Source organism: Sarcophilus harrisii, chromosome 4 (assembly GCF_902635505.1).
Source record: "Sarcophilus harrisii chromosome 4, mSarHar1.11, whole genome shotgun sequence".
NCBI lineage: Eukaryota > Metazoa > Chordata > Mammalia > Dasyuromorphia > Dasyuridae > Sarcophilus > Sarcophilus harrisii.
This window is the reverse complement of record NC_045429.1, coordinates 192,095,636-192,119,905: the sequence shown is the minus strand read 5'-3', so window position 1 is coordinate 192,119,905 and position 24,270 is coordinate 192,095,636. Positions and strand designations below refer to the sequence as shown.

Below are 24,270 nucleotides of genomic sequence, written 5' to 3'. Positions count from 1 at the left end.
TGTATTTAAATTCTTTTTTTCTTGTTTCTTGAAAAATTTTCTCTTTCATCTGAGGGTTTCAAATTTGGCAATAATATTCCTATGTTTTTTCCTTAAAGGGTCTCTTTGAGGCAATGGGTGATTGGTGGATTTTTTCCATTTCTACTTTACCCTCATGTTTTATCACTCCAGGACAATTTTCTTAGATTATTTCTTGCATTACTGTGTAAAGCTTTTTTTATCACAATTTTCAGATAGTCCAATTATTCTTATGTTTTCTCTTCTTGATCTGCCCTCCAGATCTGTTGTTTTTCTTATAAGGTGTTTTAAGATTCTGTTTTATTTTTTATTCTTTATATTCTGTTTTGTTCTTTCTTAGTCTATTATAACTTCATTGACTTCCCCTTGCCCAGTTCTAATTTTCAAAGACTTATTTTCATTTTTAAGACTCATTCTACTTTTCTAGTTGATTAACTTGTTTTTTTTATAATCTTCTTGTTTTTCTGGATGGTTTTCATTTATATATTTATTTTTAGTTTTTCCTCAATGTCTCTCATTTGATTTTTAGATTCTTTTTTGAGTTTTTCTATAAATTCTCTTTGTTCAGGGAGCCATTTAATGTTATTCTTTGGTAGAAGAAGCATTTTTTATATTGGTGTCTTCTGAAAATGAACTCTATTCCTGTAGTAAATTTCTATGGTCTACTTCTTTCTTCTTTGTTGATTCATTTTTTGTTTTAGATTAGAAGTATCAGTGTAAGTACCTCTAACTACAGGATGGGGGATAGTGCACCTCAATTTACTTAAGCTCTCTCCTCTGACCTGGAACCCCAAACAAATAGCTCCATCCTCCTGCAAGTGTCCAATGTCCCTGTCCCACTGCCTCTGCATTCACCTGGTGTGCATATTGCTTCTCTCTTAGGGCCACGTCTTTGCAGCATAGCTGGGCCTGGTTCCACAGTCTGGGAGTTGAAAGTTTCTGTGGTTCCCAGATAGCCTCAGGGGTCCCCGCTGGCTATTTCTGTGGATCTAACCAGGAGGTATTTGCACTACACATTGGCTAATCGCTGGCTTGGGGTCTTTATTTGGGTCTTGGGTTGCTCCAAAAGGATCCCTATTAGGCCCCAAGTCTTCTTGATATTTCGCCAGTCTATGTTTACCCTGTGACACAAAATTGTTCTGTTTGTGGAAAAAATCTGGAGAGCTTGAATTTACTGACCTCCTCCACCATCTTCCCAGAATTCTCCCCCTCATTTCACTCTTCATTTGGTCATATAAGTCATTCCAGATTTTTCTGAAACCTTCCTGCTTCTCATTTCTTATAATCACAAGAGTAATTCATCATAATCAGATATTACAACTTGTTTAGTCATTCCCCAATTGATGGATTTCCCCTCCATTTCCAATTCTTTGCCATCACAAAAAGAAATTAAAAAAACATTTTTGTGCAAATAACCCTACCCTCCCCTTTTAATCTGGAATACAGACCTAACAGTGATATTTTTGGATTAAAGGATATACACAATTTTATACCCATTGGTCATGGTTTCAAATTGCTCTCCAGGAATGATTGGATCGGTTTGAAATTTCACCAACAGTGAATTAGTGACCCAATTTTTCCACAGACTCTCTAGCATTTATTATTTTCCTTTTCTGTCATACTAACCAGTTCAATATGTGTGAGGTGGTACATCAGAATTCTTTTAATTTGCATTTCTCTAATCAATAGTGAGTTAGAGCATTTTTTTCATATGACCATATATAACTTTGGGTTTTTTTTCATTTGAAAATATCTGTTCACATCCTTTGACCATTTATCAATTATGGAATGACTTAACATTCTTATAAATTTAATTCCGTCTTCTATATATTTGAGTAATGAGTAATCTTTGTTGCATTGGTTTTGTTTGCTTGTGCAGAAACTTTTTAATGCATTGAACATTTGCTTAGGGTCTTTCTAAAAATTCATTATTTATTCTTTAGTTTCAAATTCTGGCTAATGTTTGTAGTCACTGAAACTTAACATTAACCAAAGAGAAGTGAAAATTTTTTTTGATAACTTTAACACTAAATTAGCAACATTCAAGACTACAATTAATTATGACAAAGTCTTTAGTTAATAACTTTGATTCATAGTTGTTCAGTTGTTTCAGTCATGTCTGACTCTTTGTGGCCCCACCTGATGTTTTTCTTGGCAAAAATTGTACAGTGATTTGCCATTTCCTTCTCCAGGTCATTTTACAGCAAGGCAAACAGAATTAAGTGACTTGCCTAGGGTCACATTGCTCTTAAGTGAATAAGGTCACCTTTGAACTCCTGGATCCAGACCCAGAACTCATCCATACTACATCATCTAGATGCTAGTAATTTATGGTGAGAAGAGATATTAAAGACTTTCTAGTTTAATCATCTAATTTTGTAGATGAGGAATCTGAGTTCTAAGTTAAGGATTAAATGATTTATCCAAAGTCTTATAAATGTGTGCAGTGGACAAGGTACCAAGTCTAGGGACAGGAAGAACTGAATTTAAATCTGACCTTAAGACTTTTGCTAGCTGTGTAATCTTGGATAAGTCACTTAACTCTTTTTGTCTCAGTTTCCCCCTCTATAAAATTGGCTGAAGAGGGAAATGGCAGACCACTCCAGTATTTTTGCCAAGAAAATTCCAGATGAGATCACGAAAAATTGGCCATGATTGAAATGATCTCTGACTAAATACAACTTTACACAATGAGCTGAAATGACAAAAAAGTACCTGCTTTGCCTTTTAAGTACCTTCGTTGTGGCAATGGTACAGATGAGAACTTTACAATGCTACTTTTAAATGATTTGTGCTTATAATTATACATATAAAGCAATTATAATATACATGTAAAGTATTTTGAAGGCAAATATTTCTAATTATCTCAGTATTAGAATTAGTTTTGTAACTTTCACATTACCTGAGTTAAAATTTTCATAACTTTTTGGTCAGCTCTTCTATACCTACATCTATACCTAAAAAGGGTAGTATATTTTGGTTAATGGGGGAATTCTGGGCAAGTTACTTAACTCTTTTTGCCTAACTTTCTTCATCTATAAAATGAGCTGGAGAAGGAAATGGCTAATCAGTTTAGTATCTGCCCGGAAAATCCCAAATGGGATCATAAAGAGTTGGACATGACTGAAAAATGACTCAACAATAAAAATCCTCAATAATATTTTAGTGAATGGATTTTCTAAAACCAAAACCCTTTTATAATGAAAGTATTTTTTGCCTTATCACAGAATTCACCCAAATGATACCTGGAGCCTGAGAAAATTATCTCCCTTATTCCTAGCAAAATCCCTAAAGTAGCTTAAAGGTTGCATTCAATTCTCTGATTTTAGTCACAATGTACAAGCTCTGCTTTAGCATTATTAGTGTGATGGGGGGGGGGGATGATGGATTTAGAGTTAAAGAATTTGGGTTCAGATCTCTTTGACACTACTTGCATGACTGCTGAGTAAGCCATTTGATATTTTGAACCTTATTTTCCTCCTCTATAAAATAAGGAATTTATATTCAATGATCTCTGACATCTCTTCAAACTAGAGCTGTGGTCCTCAGTCTTCAACTGGGGAGAATGAAAACAATATATAAAGAAGGCTTACTGGTAGATAAGAATCCCAAAAGAGTTAAAAAAAAAACAGAAAGGAAAAGGAGCTATATGTACAAAAATATTTATAGCAACTCTTTTTTTGGTGGCAAAGAATTGGAAATTGAGGGGATACTAATTAACTGGAGAATGATTGAAGAAATTGTGTTTGTGATTATGATAGAATACTATTGTATTATAAGAAATGATGAGTTGGATGCTCTCAGAAAAGTTTACAAAGACTTACATGAACCAATACAAAGTGAAATAAGTAGAACCAGGAGAACATTGTACACAGTAACAGCAATATTATAAGATGATCACCTATGAATGTCTGAGGTATTTTCAGAAGTACAAGATTCCAAGACAACTCTGCAGGACTTGCAATGAAAAATGCTATCCATTATCAGAGAAAGAAGTCTAAATACAGATTGAAGCATACTTATTTTATTTTCTTTTGTTGGTTTGTTTTCAAACCAACATTTCATATGATTAATATAGAAATTATTTCAAGTCATTTCATATGATTAATATAGAAACATGTTTTGCATGACTAGCCATGTATAATCTATATCAAATTGCTTGCTTTCTCAGTGAGGGGAGAGGGAAAAAGGGAGTTGATTTGAAATTCAAAATTTTAAAAACAATATTAACAACAATGTTAAAAGTTATTTTTACATATAATTGTGGAATAATAAAATACTAAATTAATTTTTTAAAAGAAGGCCTTGCAGTGCCAAAGGACTAATGACCACTACTAGAAGGGTACCAAAGGGGAATTAGAAGTAATCTAATCTAATGATGTTATGTAAAAAAAGACTTAAAATGAGATTAAAAAATGTTTAAATTATTTGCCCACATTTTCAATAAAGAAGTGACAGACCTAGTAGATTCTTCAATCTGTCTCATACTCTTGCTAACCATCTTCATTCCTGACAAAATCCCCAAAGTTGAAAGTTTTAAAAATGTTAATTACGACAACATAGAATTTAAATTTTTAAAAAATAATTATTAAAAGGATAGGGACTAGTCTTATCATTTCATTGGCATGGGAAACTCCTATTACCAATATAAATCGCTAGTTTTTCTGTAACTTAAAATTCTGAGAATAGTTTACATCAAAGATGTCAAACTGGAAGCCAACAGGCCATTTACTCTAAAAGGTTGATCCAAATCAGATTAAAATGTATTCAGAGGAACAGCTAAATGATGCAGTAAATATGAGGCAGGAGGACCCGAGTTCAAATCTGAACTCAGACACTTAACATTTGCTAACTGTATAACCTTGGGCAAGTCATTTAACCCCAATTACCTCAGCAAAAAAAATCAAAATAAATAATAATACTATATGACACATAGAAAGTTAATCTGTGGTTTTCTAAGTCAGTATGTTCCTCTTTGCTTTTGACACCACTGGCCCAGAAACTAAGAAGTTAATTGGCTTGCCTGCCAGAAAGCAAGACTTGAATCCAGATATTCTTGACTCCAAAGTCAGCTCTTTCTCCACCATACTAGCTGCTTTATGATCATTCAAAGCAATCTATAAATTAGCATATTTTCTAAACAGGCAACTTTGAATTTAATCTCAGAAGAATGGAATACCTAAATTGTACCAATCTTCTAAAATTTCCTTTTATTTTCAATAGGAAAACATTTTTAAGTTTAGTTTTTCTTTTCTTTTTGGACAGCCCAAAGAATAAAGTGATGAATTGATTGAACTAGATAATTAGTTACAGCATGTGATTTTTATATTTTAATTATTTAACTTTGGGGTATTTTGGGAGGAGGGCAGTCTGGATATGTGGCTTTATCCTTAAAGGGGACTCTCAGAATGTAAATTTATTTATTCATTCTTTCAATAAACATTTATTATGCACCTACTATTCGATGCTAAATGCTGGGCATATGAAAAGAGGCAAGGGACAGAAAACTTACACTCTAATGGGGGAGATGACATGCAAACAAGTATATACAAAGCAAGCTCTATACGATATAAATAGGAAATAACAGAAGGAAAGCATTGGAATTAAAAGGGGATGGAGAAGGCTTCCTCTCTCCATCAATGAAGTATAGTAATTGGTCTATCCCTTATGGTTTTAATTGCCTGGGGTATTGAAAAGTTAAGTCACTTATCCATGGTCAAGTAACTAATACGTGTGAGACACTATTTGAATACAACTCTTCTTGATTCCAAGACCAGTTCTCTCTTTTTATTACATATTACCTTCTATTCTCTCTTTTTCTCTCTCCAGTCATCTTAAAAGGACCAAAAAAGTGCTTCCTTAGTAGACTGATTAGTGTAAAAAGAAATTTGATACTATAGTCCCCAAATATGAGCAATGAACATAGCTCCAAGTATTTAAGGAATTCTTTTTTCTTGAAAGGGTATTTTTAAAAATAGTACTTGGGTGTGTCTTATGTCCTGGATGTTTCTTTCTTGTAGGAGATTGACTCTCAGGTATTTTAGATCTTTTAAAGCCTTTTTGAATGAAATTTCTCTTTATTCTCTCCTTCTATCTATATTTAATTACTGCTAGATAGAAATGGGAATGATTTTTGTGATTTTATTTTATATTTTACTCTTTTATTGAAGTTATTATTTCAATTAGTTTCTTTACTGATTGTGTAGGGTTTTATAAGTAAATATCATTTAGCCCACATTTCTCCATCCTAAACACAAGGGAGAGGCTAAAACAGAGACAAGGAGAGAGGTAGACAACGAGGGAGGGAGAATAGGAATGAATTTGGGAGTCTTCCTTGAAAGTTTACTAAGATGATGGATTTTCTTGGTCAGTGGCCAAACCTCCTTTGACAGATCTCATTCCTCCCCCCACCATCATCCCAAAATGCCAAGTCTCTTTACCCTGAACCAGATGGTACACCAAAAATGCCCAGAGAAGTTTAGCTCAGCATGTTTCACATGATATGATCTACTTAGAGCAAATGATGGTGAGGAAGAAACCTGTTTTTACTAAATGATAGGTTGCCCAACAGCAAAGTATGTCATTTTCTCTAAGTATTAGAATTTATATTCTTGGTTAATCAAATACTGTTAGTTCATGGTTATTCCTATTAAATTTATAAGATAAATACATAATAATAGTTTTCAGGCAGTTCTCCTTTGCTTAAGAAAATGCAGAAATAAGCAGACTCACTTGTAGTTTTCCCAGATTTTGGAGGCCCAACAATTGCAATCCGAATGGGTACAGCAGGTTTTGGTTTGGGCTGACGGATATATTTGATTGGGTCCTTCATAAATTTATCCCTATTTATTTTGTTGGATAAAAAATAAATATATTGTCGATGGATTACAGGATAGGTTGGATTAGCTGCATTCACTAAAGGTTTGATAGCATCTCCTTCATATAGCTGTAATATAAACAAAATTATATGTTAGAAATAACATATCTATTTGTTCTAATTTAGAATATGTAACTTAATAATAATAGTTTACATTGATATAGTGCTAATTATTTGTTGAGTACTGGGCCAAGTGTTTCAAAGTATTATCCTATTTGATCATCAGAACAACCCTGGGACATAAGTGTTATTAATATCTCCATTTTATAGATGGGGAAACTGAGGCAAATAGCAGTTTGTTGCTTGCCCAGGGTCATATAGGTAGTAAATATCTGAGGCCAGATGTGAACTGCAGTTCCTGACTTCAAATCAAGGCCTTGGTGGTAGTCTTACTCATCCTAAATGGAACCAATGTTTTCCATTGGGAGTTCCATTCCACCTTGCCGCCTGAAGAGAATTTGTTATTGATTTTGAGAACAAATGCTTCTTTTCAACAACTTTAGATGGCTCTGAATGTGCATGCAGTCAAAATGTACTTTTTTCTATTTGTCTTTTAATTCTCAGAAAGTCATAATTTTAAAGGATCTCCCTAACTCTACAGGGGGCCATCCCTGTTCAGTAATCAATTCTAAAATATGGCTGAGTATATATCAATGTCATGCTTTCTATATTAATCTTCCAAGTTCATAGTTTCCTCCATTTTAAAAATTGAGAAGTGTATCTATCTCACTCAGCTGGCACCTCTTCTCTTTCCATTATTCTAAAAGATCACTAATGATGTTTCTATACCTTTGCAGTACCCTGGGATATAATTTGACTCTTTCTGGAGACTTGAACACATGAAATCAGCTGGTTAATCTCTTACTTTATCTTTATATCTCCCATGTACTAGTCCAAAGAAGGGAGGCTTAGGGAAGGAAAGGATAAACAGACCATAGTCAAGAAGGAAGAAAACAAGCATTTGTTAGTGGTCTTCTGAAGGCACTGTGCTAAGCATTTATACATATTATATATATAAACATATATATATTTATATATATATACACATATTAACTTGAAATCAACCCTGAGAGCTGTTATTATTATTTCTCTTTTATAGTAAAGGAAATTAAACTTGGAGAGCTTAGATGAATTTCCCAGAGTCACACAGTAAATGTCTGAGTTGGATTTGAACTTCCCAATTCTCACAGGGCTACTCTATCCAATGGACTTTGATAGGCAGAAAGGAAAAAAACTTTACTGATGATGAAGTCCAAAGTTGGTTGGAGAAGGATTGATTTGGAAGATTGGCTTTGCAAAGGAAAACATTGGTCCCATTTAGGATGAGTAAGACTACCACCAAGGCCTTGGTTTGAAGTCAGGAAACCTGGCTTTGTGTCACTTCTTTGTCATTTATTTGTCATCTATTATATAAGCAGCTTTGAGAAATCCACCTGGGTTAGAGTTTCCATAACCATAAAATTCAGCTAAGAATGTTGAATATGGAGTCAGAACAATGTGGCTTTTAATCCTACTTACCACTGATTGACCTTGGGCCAGTAAGTTAATATCTATATCTTTTCTATAAAAAGAAGGGTTTGGATACCTGATCTTCATGGTCCCTTCTTGCTTTAATTACCTTTGATGCAACATATCCTTGGGTTTCAATTCTCTCTCCCCCCCTGCCCTTAGTATTTTCTAGCTTTTTCAGTTGAGTATTATCCAAATAGGAATAAATATCCAAATAAATACTGTTCTCTGCAAAGTAAGGAGAATATAAAATGCTATTCATTAGTGCTTAAAGCCATTTGGAAATCATCTCTTGGAATCACTTTCAAACTTAGGGATATTTTAAATCGTTATGCATTTATTAAATGCCTACTATGTGACAGGGCCTATTGTAGGTGGCCAGAATGCAAATATAAAGAATGAAACATTTAATTGGGGGAGACAATATGTGCTTTTATAAATATATGCAGACTATGTAGACCTGGCCAGCAGCATGTGCTGATGCACAGTATAGTTTTTATTAACCAGGTTGATCATAAGCAGCAACACTGGAAGCTCATGAACTTAGAGGAGAAGGGTTGTGTTGGATCTTCAGCTCAATGGGATGAATTGATTGAAAATGAAGAGTCCTGCTACCCTGAATATAACTGTGAGCAGTTAAAACCTTATCTGGCTTTCTGATCCACTTAAGGAGTAGCTTCCCTAGGCAGGATTGGAGGCTTGCCCAAATATGCTGGTTTTGTGGCTACTGGCACCTATTGAATATATCTATTCTCCACTTTTTCACCTTTTCCTCCCCCCCACCATTGCTGTGTGACAAATGGTGTTGCTTACCCATATTTTCCTGTTCTCTTTATGTCTTGTTTATTTGAAGTCTATATTTTTCTTTAAAGACAAGCTGGCTTTTTAATTATCATTAAAGATAATCTGATTTTTTTATTATTATTATTTTATTATTTATTACTTTTGTGAATGCTAACTATGCAGGAATAGGAGAGAAAAAAAAGTACATAAAGAAGAATATCAGGTGAGCTGATGAGACCAAATAGCCTGAACTTTAAAGGGAAAAAAATCATGAGCTTATATAGCTCTCTGCCAAGGAGGTAGAGAGGTTAGAGAACTCAAATATACATAGAATACAAAATAAATACAGAGTAATTAAATATATAATAATTAGGAAGAGAGGGTATAGGGAATTAGGAAAAGATTTTGGGGAAAAAAAGATAATGCTTGATGAGCGTCTTAAAGGATTCTCTGAGATGGTAGTGAAGAGGGAGTGCATTCTTCTGAATATGTTTGATGATTACACATTTTCATTCTTTGAAGATGACTTTGATGATCAGAAACAACCCAATCATTCAGAGAAAAGACTTACGTTTTATGGGTTATCCACCTAAAGGGGGTAGTGGACCTGGAATGGGGAAATTCTGAAATTCAAATTCTACCTTAGATATTTACTAATTAGGTAACCCTGTGGTTCCAATAGCCACAAGTTACTTAGTCTTCAATATCCTCAGTTTCTTTATCTAAATTAGGGGAATAATAATAACATCTACTTCAAGGGCTTATTGTAAGTCTCAAATGAGATATGTATAGTATTTAGCAAATCTTAAAGCTTGATCTAAATGCTAGTTACAATTATTGTTATTATCAATTTATAGTATAGATTTTTCAATAAAAAGAATGAGTTGTAATTATATTTGAAGCTGATTTTTGTATGTATTTAGCTTATAAATTGGCAAAAGACTGTTCCCAGAGAAGAGCACAAGTAATGGAAACATATTTAGAGTAAATATCTGCCTTTCCAACGTGATCATTTTGAAGAATGACATTCACTTGGATCTCTAAATTATACTGTTTATTTTTTTAAAAAACGTTCATTACTATCAAGTCAGATCTTATTTTCAGCATATGATGTTACCTTTCCATTATTTATGATCATATTTGTTTTTGATATATTCAACAAGACAACCAAAATATATTTGGCAAAATTACCTTTACAGGGTCCCATTGACCAAATGAGCTTGGAAATTTATAAGTGAGATTAAGCATTTTCTGAGCAAGTGATAATGGTATTGGATAACATTTCTCGAAAATACTTTGACGATTTTCCACCAGAGGCTGCAGGCTCTTATGCAACAGATACTGTACAATATGAAGCTTCCGTCCTCCCAGAATAGAAATAAATGGAATTAACAGTTTTTCCAATTCTTCCTAAAATGAAAGCATAAAAAATAGACTTCAGTATTCTAAAATGAAGGTCTAATTTGTTATCTTCTAAAGAACTCTAATTTGTAATTTTTAAAGCATTAATGTTATTTTAAAAAATGAAACATCAGACAACGGTGAACCATGGTCATTCACTTCGAAGATATCTTGTGTAGAGCCATAGCAAAAGATTATTTACTTAAGAATGTCAATATAATTTCCCTTTCTCAATGCAAATTTCTTCCATCATATATCAAATACAACCAACAACACAGTTAGTAGAGAGAGTTCTGCTTGTGATTCTCCCAACAAGGGAAAGGATAATCATTAGAATGATCATTTTAATAGGGTTTTGGAGAAGATAGTGGAATCACTCTTTGATGCTATTTCCTTCCTTCTCTTTATCTGAGATAGTATGGTATAATGAAAAGAGCAATTTATAAATCAGAAAATACTTATAAATATCAGTTATTGTTATCATTCTAATCTCCATGCTTTTAAATTGTTTCCTCATGACTATTATTTTTCACTCGGAGATTAAAGGGAAAATCGAATCTTTAAGATGATAAGCATTTACTTTAAACCACTTCTTCAGGAACACACACACACATCATATCACAGAAAACCTATTATCTGTGTGACAAAAAAATTCTCTTCCTGATTAGCCTTCTTTACATATATACTTAATAATTTTGGTGTTCATTACTGAGGCTACTCAACATCCACAGCTGATTTTTAATATTTACACTGTGGAGGTGATAACTGAATTAACATAGTACTTTTAAAGTTTTTAAAGTGATCTACAGATGGAAAGAGCTCCAGAGACCAGAAAGTCCAATAACCTCCTTTTATAGATAAAATGAGGAAACTGAGTTTCAGACAGCTTAATTGGTGTGCCCATTGCCAGTATCAAAGACTGGATTTGAAAGATGGCATAGAAACCATTTTCTTTATGCTAAATAGAAGTACAATAGTGTCTTATTTATATAGGATTTGGAGGAAATAAGTGTGCATATGAATTTTCTAGATAATTGAACCATACATATCCTTTTAAGTCAAGGAAATTTTTTTTATATAGACCTCTTTAGCAGATTTGTGAAACCTATGGATATATTCTCAAAAAATGTTTTTAAAAACATAAAATTAAATAGTCAACAAACATTTGTTAAGCACCTAACATATGCCAGGTACTATGCTAAGAACTATATTTTCCAAATATTTTATTGATTCTCTTTTTCTTTTTTCATAATATTTTTCAATAGTTGTTAAGGTTCACAGTAAAAAAGATAATTGACAAAAGAAAAAAAGAAAAATCAGAGCTATTCAGAAGTTGAATGGATTATCTTTTTGGTCTTGTAACTTTCCCTTCTCTGGTGGAATCAAAGAATCAAAGTAAAGCCTGGGTTAACATTTGTCAGATCTTTATATAGTACAAAACAAAAAAAAAGAGACTTGTTCATATTTTAACTGGATTAGGTGTTTATGGGGACTTTTCTAATTCTGAGATTTTTATATTCTGTCATTTGGTCTGCTTTCTTCATCCTATTTAATTCTGGGTCCAGCTCATTGTCCATTTCTGGTACCTATCCAAGAGATACATATGGAATAAATAAATAGACTACCCATATATTGATGTATGTATGTGTATACATATATATACATATACACCCATAAAGCTATATATAGTTATATACAACCCATGAATATACCTACACATAAATGTAGATACATATATAAACATATCTATGTATACTTATATATACCCATGCATAATCCATAGATGCATGCATAATATATACACACACACCCATATATACTCACATATATCCATATACACGTTCAAGTACATAGCCATACAGACATACATACACACATATATACATACATGCTTGTATGTACATACATACATAGTATTTCATGACTATGTATTTCATAATCTGGGTAACATGCACTTTTTATCCACTTCATTTTTCCTATTTGATTGTGAGGGAAATATCTCTTGAATGAATATGGATTTCATTAAAACATTCCTGTGTTATTCTAAGATTGATGCAATCAATATATTGCCATTAAAAAACAAGAACATCTGGAAGATATTCTCTACAGAGCTTATCTTCCATTTGGAATCTATGCATGATATTATTTTTATGGTACTGTCAAATGCATTTGGGAAGCATAAGTCTTCCTTCAAATCAATTCAACAATTTTTTGTAAAATGCCTACTATGTGCGAGGGACTGGGAAAGAAAGATAGGATATGGCACTTGGGCTTGGCTTTGAAGAGAGGAAGGGATGTCGGGGATATCACTGGGGGAAGGTATGAGGAGGAAGTATATTCTAGGTATGATGGATAACCTATTCAAAGGCATGGAGAGGAGAGAAGAAATGTCAGCTTTAGAAAACAAATAGGATACCAGTTTGATTGAAACACACAATGATAATGAGTTGCAAAGTAAAATAAGAACAGGAGGATATGTGGGACCCAGATTATGGAGGACTTTCTCCTTTTTTTTCCACTCAGAAGGCCATGGATTGATTACCTTGTTTTAGGCCCTTCTCATCACTACTGTAATAATTACCTAATTAATTGGTCTCTCTTTTTGCCTATTTCTTCTTCAATCCATTTTCCCCACAATTGCCAAAATAATTTTTTTTCTAAAGCATACTCCCCTTCTCAAGAATCTTCAGCAAGTCCCTCTCACTTCTGGCACAAAAAATACATTTTTTTTTTCTGCTTGTCATTTAAAGCTCTTTACAATCTGGCTCCAGCTACCTTTCCAGAAATATTTCACATATGCTTTTGTGTATCTGTCACCTGAAGACCAGCCTAGCTAAGTTTGGAAAAGCTCTTCCCCAGAGGTTTGGCCCAACAGATGATTATTTTTTTTATCCACAACAACTTGCAGATATCTTAAGTCATAGATGGCAGGTAAAGTATGTCCATTCTGGTAAAATTCTGAATTCCTTGGAACATTTGAAGTATTGCAATTGGTAAACAATAATTAAAGTGTTAACCATGAAGCATGAAAATGAAGCTAAGCTAAAATTATTAACCATTTTGATTTATTCTAAGCATTTGATTCACTACTGTTTTGCAAAAAAAAAAAAAAAAAAAAAGGAAACCATGAAGAAAAAGTAATAATAACCTGTACAGCTTGCAGGTTATTTATGTCTATTTCAAACTTATCTCCTATTTCAAGTTTTATTCTATCAGCAGCCTCTTCTTCTTGTTCTTCTTCTTCCTCACTTATCTCTTCCTCATCTTTTGGGAATTCTTCTTCCAGAATAGCATCAATATTATCTTCTTCCTCTTCTTCAGCCTCTTCTTCACTTAGATCATCTTCTTCCCTGCTTGACTGAAGATTAAAATTTAAATTTGTATATTGTTTTGTCATAATTTATCATTTTAAGTCACTCCTGCTTTTTGGAGGGAAATTTTATAAGCACTCAATTTTTGTTGGGACATGCATGTCACAAAATGATTTGTGATACAGTAAGACATTGCTTAATCTGACTCACAGAAGTTGAATAATTCTGACTACAAAGAAAATCCAGAAGTAAATAACTAAACAAGTAAAATCTTATTTATTCCTGTAGTTGAAAAAAAAATGCAAAGTGGCTTTAATGATCTTTAGTAATAGTGTTCAATTCAATTCAGCATATAGTGTTAAACACTTTATACTAAGTACTGAACTAAGCATTGGTGGGGTACAAAACAAATAAAAGAGATGGCCATCCCCTAAAATAATATATAATTTATTTATTGTTCAATCCTGACTGATTCTTTATGACCCTATTTGGGGTTTTGTTGGCAAAGACACTAGAATGGTCTGCCATTTCCTTCTCTAACTCATCTGACAGATGAGAAAACTGAGGTAAACAGGATTAAGTGACTTGCCTAAGGTCATATAGCTAATAAATATCTGGGGCTGGACTTGAACTCAGGTTTTCCTGACTTCAAGCCTGGTACTCTATCCACTGCACTCCTTAAGTGCCCAGCACCTATCCAGACCTATCAAAAGACTTATCAAAGAATATCTCCTCTATGAAGCCCTTTCTAACTACTTTAATTCATAATAAAAACTTTTCTGAAGTCTTCCTATATCATTTACTGTCTATTTCACTCAGTTAAAATTCAGTTCTATTCATTCACTATTCAGTTGACAATCATTTACTTCTTTTCTGTTTTGTTCTCCAGTTGCTTCTTATGCTTTAAAATTATCTCCCCAAATAAACTATGTGCAGCTAGGTGGTACAATAGATAAGAGTGCTAGGCTTGGAATCAGGACACCCAAGTTCAAATTTTACCCCAGACACTTACTAGCTGTGTGACCCTGAACAAGTCATTTAACTCTCTTTTCCTCAGTTTTCTCATCTGTAAAATGAATTAGAGAAGGAAATGGCAAACCACTCTAGGATCTTTGTCAAGAAACTCCCTTAAAGAAGTCACGAAAAGTTGGATAGGACTGAAATGATTAAATATTTATGTTGATTATATTTATTTTGAGGTCTGAACACGAGTAAAATACATAATACTTTGGGGACTCATTCTTTGCTTGAATATGGGCAAATCTGAGCATTAAAATATCAAGTTTACATGCTGTGCATTCTATGGGATACAATAAGTCAACAAATATTATGAAGCACTTACTCGTTACCAAATGTACCAAGTACTGAGTATGAAACTAAAGAACACAGAGTCTTATCAAGAGAGGCAAATTTTCAAGTGCTATTGGGTTCCAATGATTTAGCATATTATTTTATCACAACCTATAAAACATTTACCATTTTGTCATTTATGTTTTGGGGAGGGAAATTTCACAAGTGCTAAATTTTTGATGTGACATGCATTTAGCTAATGTGACATGCTTGACGTGACATTTGGTTAAGTAGAGATAATTCAGATCTCTCTGACTTCAAATGGAAATATCAGCTGAAAGCAAAAATAAAATCCAACAGAGAAATACTTAAAAAAACTGGCTTCTGGCAGCAATGTAGGTTATATTCCATCTGAAGTTTCCAATTATTTTTTTTACCTCTGCTTTTCTTCTTTTATCTCTCTCTGCTATCAGTTCAGCCCTTCTTTTAGCAATCTGGTCCTCCTATAAAAGAAAGAATAGCTTTAACTTTCTAAGGGACAAAGGAATCCTGTAAAAGAAGAAATAGATTTAATTTTGTAAAGAAAAAAGACTGATTAAAAGTTAGCTTTTACCTAAAAATACAGTTCAATATTCTTTGTAAGTCTTGGAAGAGTTACAAATAGGATGGGGAAATCTCAAAGCAGTGGAGTAACTGTTTCTGTCCTCTTCCTTTCCTGATGTATTGAACCCTTGGCTCTGATTTCCCTGCTCCCCCCCCTCCTGCCCCCGAAACTTGGCCCATCTATTACTAATCTTTTTCTTCAGACAAGTCACTTTGGACTTTTTTTTTCTGGAGAGAAAGAATGGTCATATAGAGGATATAGAAGGAGGAATGGGGGAGTCCTAAAAGTCACTGGATAAAAAGTTTTGAGGAACAGTGTTGTAGTGCTAGCTAGGGCAAGCTCTCTGAAAATCTGAAAATGTACCAGTTGTATGTGAAACAGTTAGATATGCTTCTTAAGGATATTCCATGGCCAGCCATAGTGTGATTAAAATGGCATGTCTCATTGGATGCTTAGCATTTATCATGGTAACATGGACAAAATAAAAGGCAGTAGATCCTTTGTTATATCCTGCAACCTGGCATGAATACCAATCAGCACCTCTGGGATTGTGGACTCCTTTGTCTCACCTCTGGACTTTGAGGTGGTTCTTCTCACCTAGGATATCAAATCAATATTAGGATATGGACTCAGATCTACTGAAGTCTAGATCAGGGTCCAAGGAAACATATAATTTCTGAAGCTGCCTGAGGTTCTTATCACCACAATTTAACCAAGTATGTCCAGTCAGTTTGAGAGATACTGGGACTCTTTGTGGAATTTTTACATATGCATGCATCTTTTAAAACAGCGTTAAATATAGATTTTATTTGTTGAGGATCTCTTGTATTTTCATAATTGAGTAATTGCCATTATGTAACCAAACATGCACATATTAAATATACCTATAAATTATTTATGCATAATACTGTACTTTTATTCAGCTGAGTTTATTCTCCTATTTTTGTCTCTTCATTTGAGAAAATTCATCAGTCAGTCAATGAATTGGAAGTTACAAAAAAGATATTTAGGCTTAATACAAGGAAAAACTTTCTAACAATCAGAGTTATCTCCAAGTCGAATGGACATTCTTGGTAGGTTGCAGGTTCCCTTCACATTGATGATCTTCAAGCAAAACCTGTTAATCCCTAGCTAGAGACGTAAAGGGAATTCTTGTTGAAGTATGGGTTGGTTGTTGAAGTCCCTTCTAACTCTGAAATTATGATTTTGAGAAATATACACTAAGACTCTAGATTGAGACATTAAAAAAATAAACATATGAGAACTACTACATTCAAATGGGTGTTGCCTTTAAAATTAACAGCTTGTGGACTTGTTCCAGCAATGCTTAGAGTATGATTGGAGTGTTTGTTGCTAAGAATGCTTTTGGATTCCTCTTTGAGAATTGCCCTTGGAGACAATTTATGAGTCACGAAAGAAAATTGGTCACATTCCTTAATAGTTAAATCTAGTTTGTGGTCAGCTAAATCACAAACAAAATTATTCACCTTAAATATAATCTTATTCATTAGACTTATCTTTGAATGACTATTTGTTGTTCTTAAAAATCTACTCTCAAATGATGATTTGTTATTGTACATAATTCATTTAGATATAAAAGTCCTGGTATGTTTTAAAAAATTTTTTTTTCATTGATATCTTTTACTTTTACATCACAGTAATTTTCAGATATTTTGTCCTTGTTCAGAGAATTGATCTTTGTCTTATTATTAAAAATAGCTAAGCAAAAGAAATCAATCCTGTGACCATGTCTTACAACATATATATCATTTTGTTCCCATGTTTCGCTACCCTTCTGCTGAGAAGAGGAAGTTTATTTCATCTATGCTGTAGCTCCAAGATTGGTCATAACAATAACTCACAGTTTTGTTTCCTTTTGGTATTCTTCTCATTTATTAAATTATATATATATACACATACATATGTATGTATATATTTATGTATAGACATGCATACACATATACACATTTTTTTCTGGTTCTACTTCAAAACTCATAAATCTTCCTATAGTTCCATGAATTCTTTATATTCCTAAATTCTTACCATATAATAACGTTTAATTATTTACCAGTTTCTTTAGTCACTCTGCCATCAATTGACCCTTACTTTGTTTCAAATTCTTTTCTAAGTTCTGATATGATTATTAAAAAATCATTTTCATTAGCTCATATTCAGACCTTGTATTTATTAAGTTCAAGGCACTGTGGAGCAAATAAAATTTATATAATTTATTATTTTTAAAGTTCTCACAGTATAGTTACAGAAAGAAGCCATTAATATAAGATTTAACTAATAAGAAGAAAAATAGCTTCTCTACACATGATTAATAATCAAATGAATAGTATATGCAGAAAGTTCAGGATTGTTAAGGGGATCAGTTTGGGCTAGCATATTTTGGAGGTGAAATGTAAGTTGGTTTTGAAAGTAAACTAAGATTTGTACAGGAAGAAAGAATTGGGGAAGATGTATGGAAATGTGCATAGTATGGAAATGGTGGTATGGTAATTGGTAATGGTATGAATAAATGCAAAGTGGTGAGAAAGTCCTTTAAGCAAAAGGTGAGCAGTTTGGAATAAAGAATCCATTTAAGAGAGAAATGGGAAATAAAGCAAATGGGGGCCATATAGAGAGTCCTGAATGCTGAACTGAAATACCTGCCTTATAGTCAATAGGGCACCACTGAAGATTTCTAAGCAGGAAAGTAAAATGGTCAAAAGTGCCCATTTAGAAAGAACAATGTGAACTAGAGTAGGAACTGGAAAATGGGAGAGAGACTGGTAACCTATTAGAATATAAGGTAATTAGAACCTGGATTAATGTGCTGGCAATGAGAATGAAAAAGAGAGGATTTGAAAAGCATCAAGAACTAGCTTCTGCAAGATTTTGCTTCCCCCTCATCCTTCACCCCCATTCCAGATTCACTACACTCTCAAAGTGTGAAGCAAAAGAAAGGGTCTGGAATTGGTATTCAGTATTCAACTTCAACTGGATGCCCTATAGATAACTTAGACTCAGTATGGCCCATATAAAACTCATTATCTTCCTTTCCTCATCCTGCCTCTCCTACAACTCAAATCTCCCCTCTTCCTCACTTCCCTGTTAGTCCAGGGCATCATCATTTTCCCGCTCCATAGGCTCACAGTTTGGATGTCATCCATGACTCCTTACTCTCTCCCCCTTTGCTCTCAAGTCTCTGGTTCTATCTTTGCATTTATGCTTCCTTTGACACTACTACCACTGAAGTAAAAGCTCTCAAATCCCTTCTGGACTATTTCAAAAGTCTTCTCATTCATCTCCTTGCTTCAAGTCTCTTCCAATTCTAGTTCATCCTCCACTTAAATATCAAAATGATTTTTCCTAAAACACAGATTCCATCTCCTACCCTATTCAATAAACTCAAGTGATTCCCTTTAAACTCCAGGATTAAATATAAAACCCTCTATTTGGCCTTTAAAGTCCTTCAAAATTTTTATCTCTTCCTATTTTTCTAGTCTTTTTAAACTTTGCTCCCCTTATAAGTGGGGTAGCTGGGTTATACAGAATGAGGGATCTAGAATCAGGAAAACTTTTTTGTGAGTTCAAATCTGGCCTCAGACACTTACTACATGTGTGATCCTGGGCAAGTTACTCAACCCCGTTTGCCTCAGTTCCTCATCTGTAAAATGCACTTGAGAAGGAAATGGCAAATCACTCCAGTGTTTTTGCCAAGGAAATCCCAAATGAAGTCACAAAGAGTCAGACAAGGCTGAAATGATTTGAAACAATGGAAGAACAACACCCTCTCTAATTATTCTTTAATCCAGTGATATTGGTCTCCTTGCTATTCCTCAAATAATAGAATCCATCTTACTGTGCAATATGCTAAGAGGATACATTAAAAAAAGTATATTGTGGAAACTGAGTGGATGCCCATCAGATGAGAAGTGGCTGAATAAGTTATAACATATGAATGTAATGAATATTATTGTTCTATAAGAAACAATCAGCAGGATGATTTCAGAGAGGGCTGGAGAGATTTACATGAACTGATGCTGAGTGAAGTAAGTATAACCAAAAGAACATTGTATATGGCAATTGTGGTGATCAATTGTGATGGACTTGGACTCTTTTAAACAATAAGTCTATTTTAAACAATAGACTTGTTATGGAGAGAGCTATCTGAAAGGACTATAGGGATTTAATGTGGATCAAAGCATAGTATTTTCACCTTTTTGTTGTTTGCTTGCTTGTTTTTTCTTTCATTTTTTTTTCCTTTTTGATCTAAATTTTTCTTGTGCAGCATGATAAATTTGGAAATATGTTTAGAAGAACTGCACATATTTAATTTATATTGCATTACTTGCTGTCTAATGAGGGGGCAGGTGGGAAGGGAGGGAGAAAATATGGAACACAAGGTTTTGCAAGAGTGAATGTTGAAAACTATCTTTGTATGTATTTTGAAAAATAAAAGGCTATTATTAAAAGTACAATGAAAATCAATCAATCAATCAAAAAAACATTTATGAACCACTTAATTGTGGGTTAGGGACTTTGCCAAGTGATGAAGAATGTAAAAAAAGAAGGTTAAAAAAAAACTTTTCCTGTCCTCAAGGAGCTTACTTCCTAAATCAGTTTATTCTCTTGGAATTTTTACTAGATTTTTCTCTAAAGATATACATACCCTAATTTTTGCCTTTATTTCTTTAATAAGTGTATTTCTTGCAGCCCTTTTTTCTTGTTTTTCTTTCCACTTTGTAATAGCTCCAGAAATTAGGCGATCTATAATTTCTTGTTCTTCAACTAAGAGAGCAACAACAGCATCTGGACAAAATCCATGCTCACCCATAAGTTGTACCTCTTCTAGAGTTCGTGGGAATCCATCTAGAATAAAGCCTGTGGAGCTAGATAAGAAAATTCATAATTTGCTTAATTTATTTTAAAAAATATTTTCAACTTTTAAAAGTGAAATTACATTTATAAACAAAAATATAACATATATAATATAAACAAAAAATGAAAATTTTGTATAAACATATATTACACAAATATTTTAAAGAGCTTTTCCAGATTATTTTATTTAATTTTTAAAGCATATTTCTGCTTTTGTTTCTTCTAGGTTTTTTGTTATTTATCATTTACCTTTTTTGGTTTTTGTTATTTATACATCATTTATTCATTGATTGTTGTCATTTATTTATTTATTATTTTGTTACATTCTTTTGAAAGGGTAAAATTGTGGAAATCCAAATTGTACCCTGCTAATGGTGAGTGAGAATATTGGAAAGAGTTATCCTCATAAAAACAATCAATAAAAACACTAAATAGGAGAAACATGTCTAAAAAAAGCCACACAAGTAGATAAAAATCATTTTAAAAAATAATCAAGGTAATGTAGATCATTAGTGGAAAAAAAAACATTATAAAGCAATTGAATCAGCTAAAATGCTGACTGCTTTGGAGAAGGATAAAGAAAGCATGTAAGAAATTTGGAGAGTTGTCTACAGGTGAATAAACAATCCATCAAAATAAATTAAGCAAGAATTAACAATATTAATGAGACAGGTAGCACAGTGGATAGACTGTTGGGCCTGGAGTCAGGAAGACTTTTCTCCTCTAGTTCATTTTTTTCCCTTTCCCCCTTTTCCTTTCTCCCTCCTCTTCCTTTCATTCCCTCCCTCTCTTTCCTTCCCTCTTCCTTCCTCTCTTTCCCTCCCTCTCCCTCTCCCTCCCTTCCTTTCTCTCCCTCCCTTCCTTTCTTTCCCTCCCTTCTTCTCTTTCCCTCTCTCCCTCCCTGATTTCCATTTCAAATTCAAATGTGATTAAGGCCTTTAATATTTTTAGTTGTGAGAGCTTGTGGAAATTAATTACAAAATTTGATTGTTCAGATAAATTAATCAGTATTATGATGGCATGCTTGCCTGAATTCTAAAGAATGAATAGTGCTTTTGAACTTTCCCAGTTACCAATGAAGTGAAGCAAGTTTGTGTGATTGTTCCCTGTTCCCATATTTTTTATTAGCATTGTTTTATTTTTCAGTTGTGACTGACTCTTCATGACTCCATTAGTAGTTTTCTTGACAAAGATACTGCAGTGGTTTTCCCTTTTCTTCTGCAGCTCATTTTACAGATGAGAAAATGAGGCAAAAGGCTGGATTTAAATTCATGAAAGAGAATCTTTTTGATTTTAGGCGCTGTCCCAGAAATAAAAGGAAAACATATAAAAGGATACTATTAAAGTCAAAATTACCGTATTGGTTCTTTAAGCCACCATTCGGAAAGATAGAGTTCCAATATTTCTGATGGTAATGCTTCATTTTCCACAAGGTTTGCTTTAATAGCTTCTTCCTCATCAGTAAACACTAATTCTTTATTCTTAAAATAAATTCAGACAAATGAGGGGAAAATATTAATAAACACACATTAACAAGGAGTATACAAATGATTAAGTAGGCTATTATTTCTCTGAAGCTAATGTCATACTAGGGCTTATGGAAAAAAATTGAAATTTTTGGCTTATTTTGTGCCGATATTCAATATAATAAAAATAAAGAAAATGCTAAAATTAACATCTGTGAAGTTGAAAATTTTGACTTATTTTGTGCCAAAATTCAATATAGTCAAAATATATGAAATACTAACATTAACAATTGCAAAGTTGTGACTAAATTCTTTTCACAAATGGCTGGTGTAATTCATCTTATAATTCAATCACTTTATAAACGTCCCCACTGAAATATATATGAGATTTAACTAGCTTTTAAGTTAGTCAGTTTTAAGTCTATGTACATTTGTCTTTACCATTGAAACTGTAAATCTGACAACCATATGCCTGAGATCAATGAAAAACAGGTGATTTAAAATAATATTGCTTATAGCTTTGAAAGAATGATTTGTAATGGCAGTTGACCACTTGCAGAAATAGATTATGGGGGACTTTGTAAACTACAGAAAACAAAATAATGATATTTTGATATCATTTGATTAATGATTTGATTAATGATATTCAGAGATCTTATATAGTCTATGAACAAAAAGGTTGAAATAATATTGCTTGTCCCTTCTTCTTTGACAAAAGCAAGGAAGTGATCCCATACTGCTTTGGATAAGTTATTAGTAACTTTTACTTTGTTATGTTCACATCAGTATTTAACATCTATTCTGGCCAGGTCAGTGTGTCTGCCTCAGGGTTTGGGGATAATGGACTGGTGACCATTTTTTTGTGGCATGAAGTTTTTGGTTGTATGAAAAATTTTTATAAAGGTGATATTAATGGACTTTTTTTTTTTTACTTTACCTAAACCTTACAAACCCAGTTATTTGCAAATCACAGATTTGTGGGTTGTCTCCAAAGTTTAAATATTAAGATTACCAGTTTGCTCTTTTCATTGTCAAGTATCATATTAGCCTGAGTTGTAATTTCTTCCAGTTCTTGTTTTTCAGCTGCTGCTTCTTCAATTTCTTCATCATATTCAGGTCCAACTCTCCTCTCAGTCTTCATCATGATTTTTTCCTGGAGAAATTCTTCAAATTGAATATGGAATATGCCAAATTTTTCAGCTAACCATCGACCACAAACAGTCTTGCCAGATCCATGGGGACCTATAAGGCATATTCTTAGTGGAGGAGCCTGGAAAAGGATGCAGAGAAAAGGATTGGGGTGGGGGGGAAGAATATTAAAATTTTGAAATATGTTCCTAGTAACATTTCTTCACAAATTGTTCTCTTTTATATTTATTGGGTGCTGACAATGAATTCTTTGGACCTTTGTCTTAAGAGGAACTTAAAAAAATAGAACAGTTAAAATATTAAAAATTAAAGTACATAAGGAAAGATGACTAATTGAGCTTAGTTTGACTAAAGAATCCAGAGAATCTTTTGCCATTCTCCAGGTAATATGTATTTTCCTACTTCTGTATCTTTTCTCATACTTTTCCCTTCTCATAAAATGCCTTTTTATTTGAGCTCTACCTGTTCAATCTTTATCCATCCTTTAAGACCAAATATCAAATGCTACTTCTGGGGTTTCTTTTTTCTTTTTTTCCATTTGTACTTCTCTAATGACACATAATACACATTTGACCTTACAATTATTTATGTACTGCCTCACTTCTCTTGCACTGTAATTATTTTTAAAGGCAGGAAATGTTTTTATAAATCCCATAGTATCTAGCTAAGAGTTTTGCCTATAATAGGCACTCAATAAATATTTATGGACAGAATGAAGGAAAAAAGAAAGGAAGAAAGGAAGGAATAGAGAGAGGGAAAGATGGGAAGATTGAGTATCAATTTAGTAATGGTTTTCAAAGGCATGAAGAGTTATTACACAGAGAATGGTGACCAGCTGTTTGCAATCTCCACCAAAGAAAAAAAAACAAATGAAATAGGATAAAACTATTGTATGATCAGTTGTTAGCTATAAGGTATATCCTTAAATTCCTCAAAAAGTAGACATGCCAGGAATTTTTCTAGGGTCAAGCTTTTCATCATCAGACATTTATA

The 24,270-nt window shown here is 33.2% G+C and overlaps 1 protein-coding gene across 1 annotated transcript in view; it reads right to left on the bottom strand.

Moving 5' to 3' along the window:
* The window catches only part of AK9 (adenylate kinase 9), a 116,829-nt gene that overhangs the window by 21,671 nt on the left and 70,888 nt on the right, over positions 1-24,270 (bottom strand). Inside the window, exons 26-32 of the mRNA XM_031964424.1 lie at positions 23,141-23,398; positions 22,019-22,143; positions 20,454-20,673; positions 15,627-15,692; positions 13,737-13,946; positions 10,379-10,597; positions 6,751-6,964 (exon numbers count right to left, since the gene is read on the bottom strand). Of these exons, the coding sequence (XP_031820284.1) occupies positions 6,751-6,964; positions 10,379-10,597; positions 13,737-13,946; positions 15,627-15,692; positions 20,454-20,673; positions 22,019-22,143; positions 23,141-23,398 (1,312 nt within the window). The remainder of the gene's footprint in view (positions 1-6,750; positions 6,965-10,378; positions 10,598-13,736; positions 13,947-15,626; positions 15,693-20,453; positions 20,674-22,018; positions 22,144-23,140; positions 23,399-24,270) is intronic.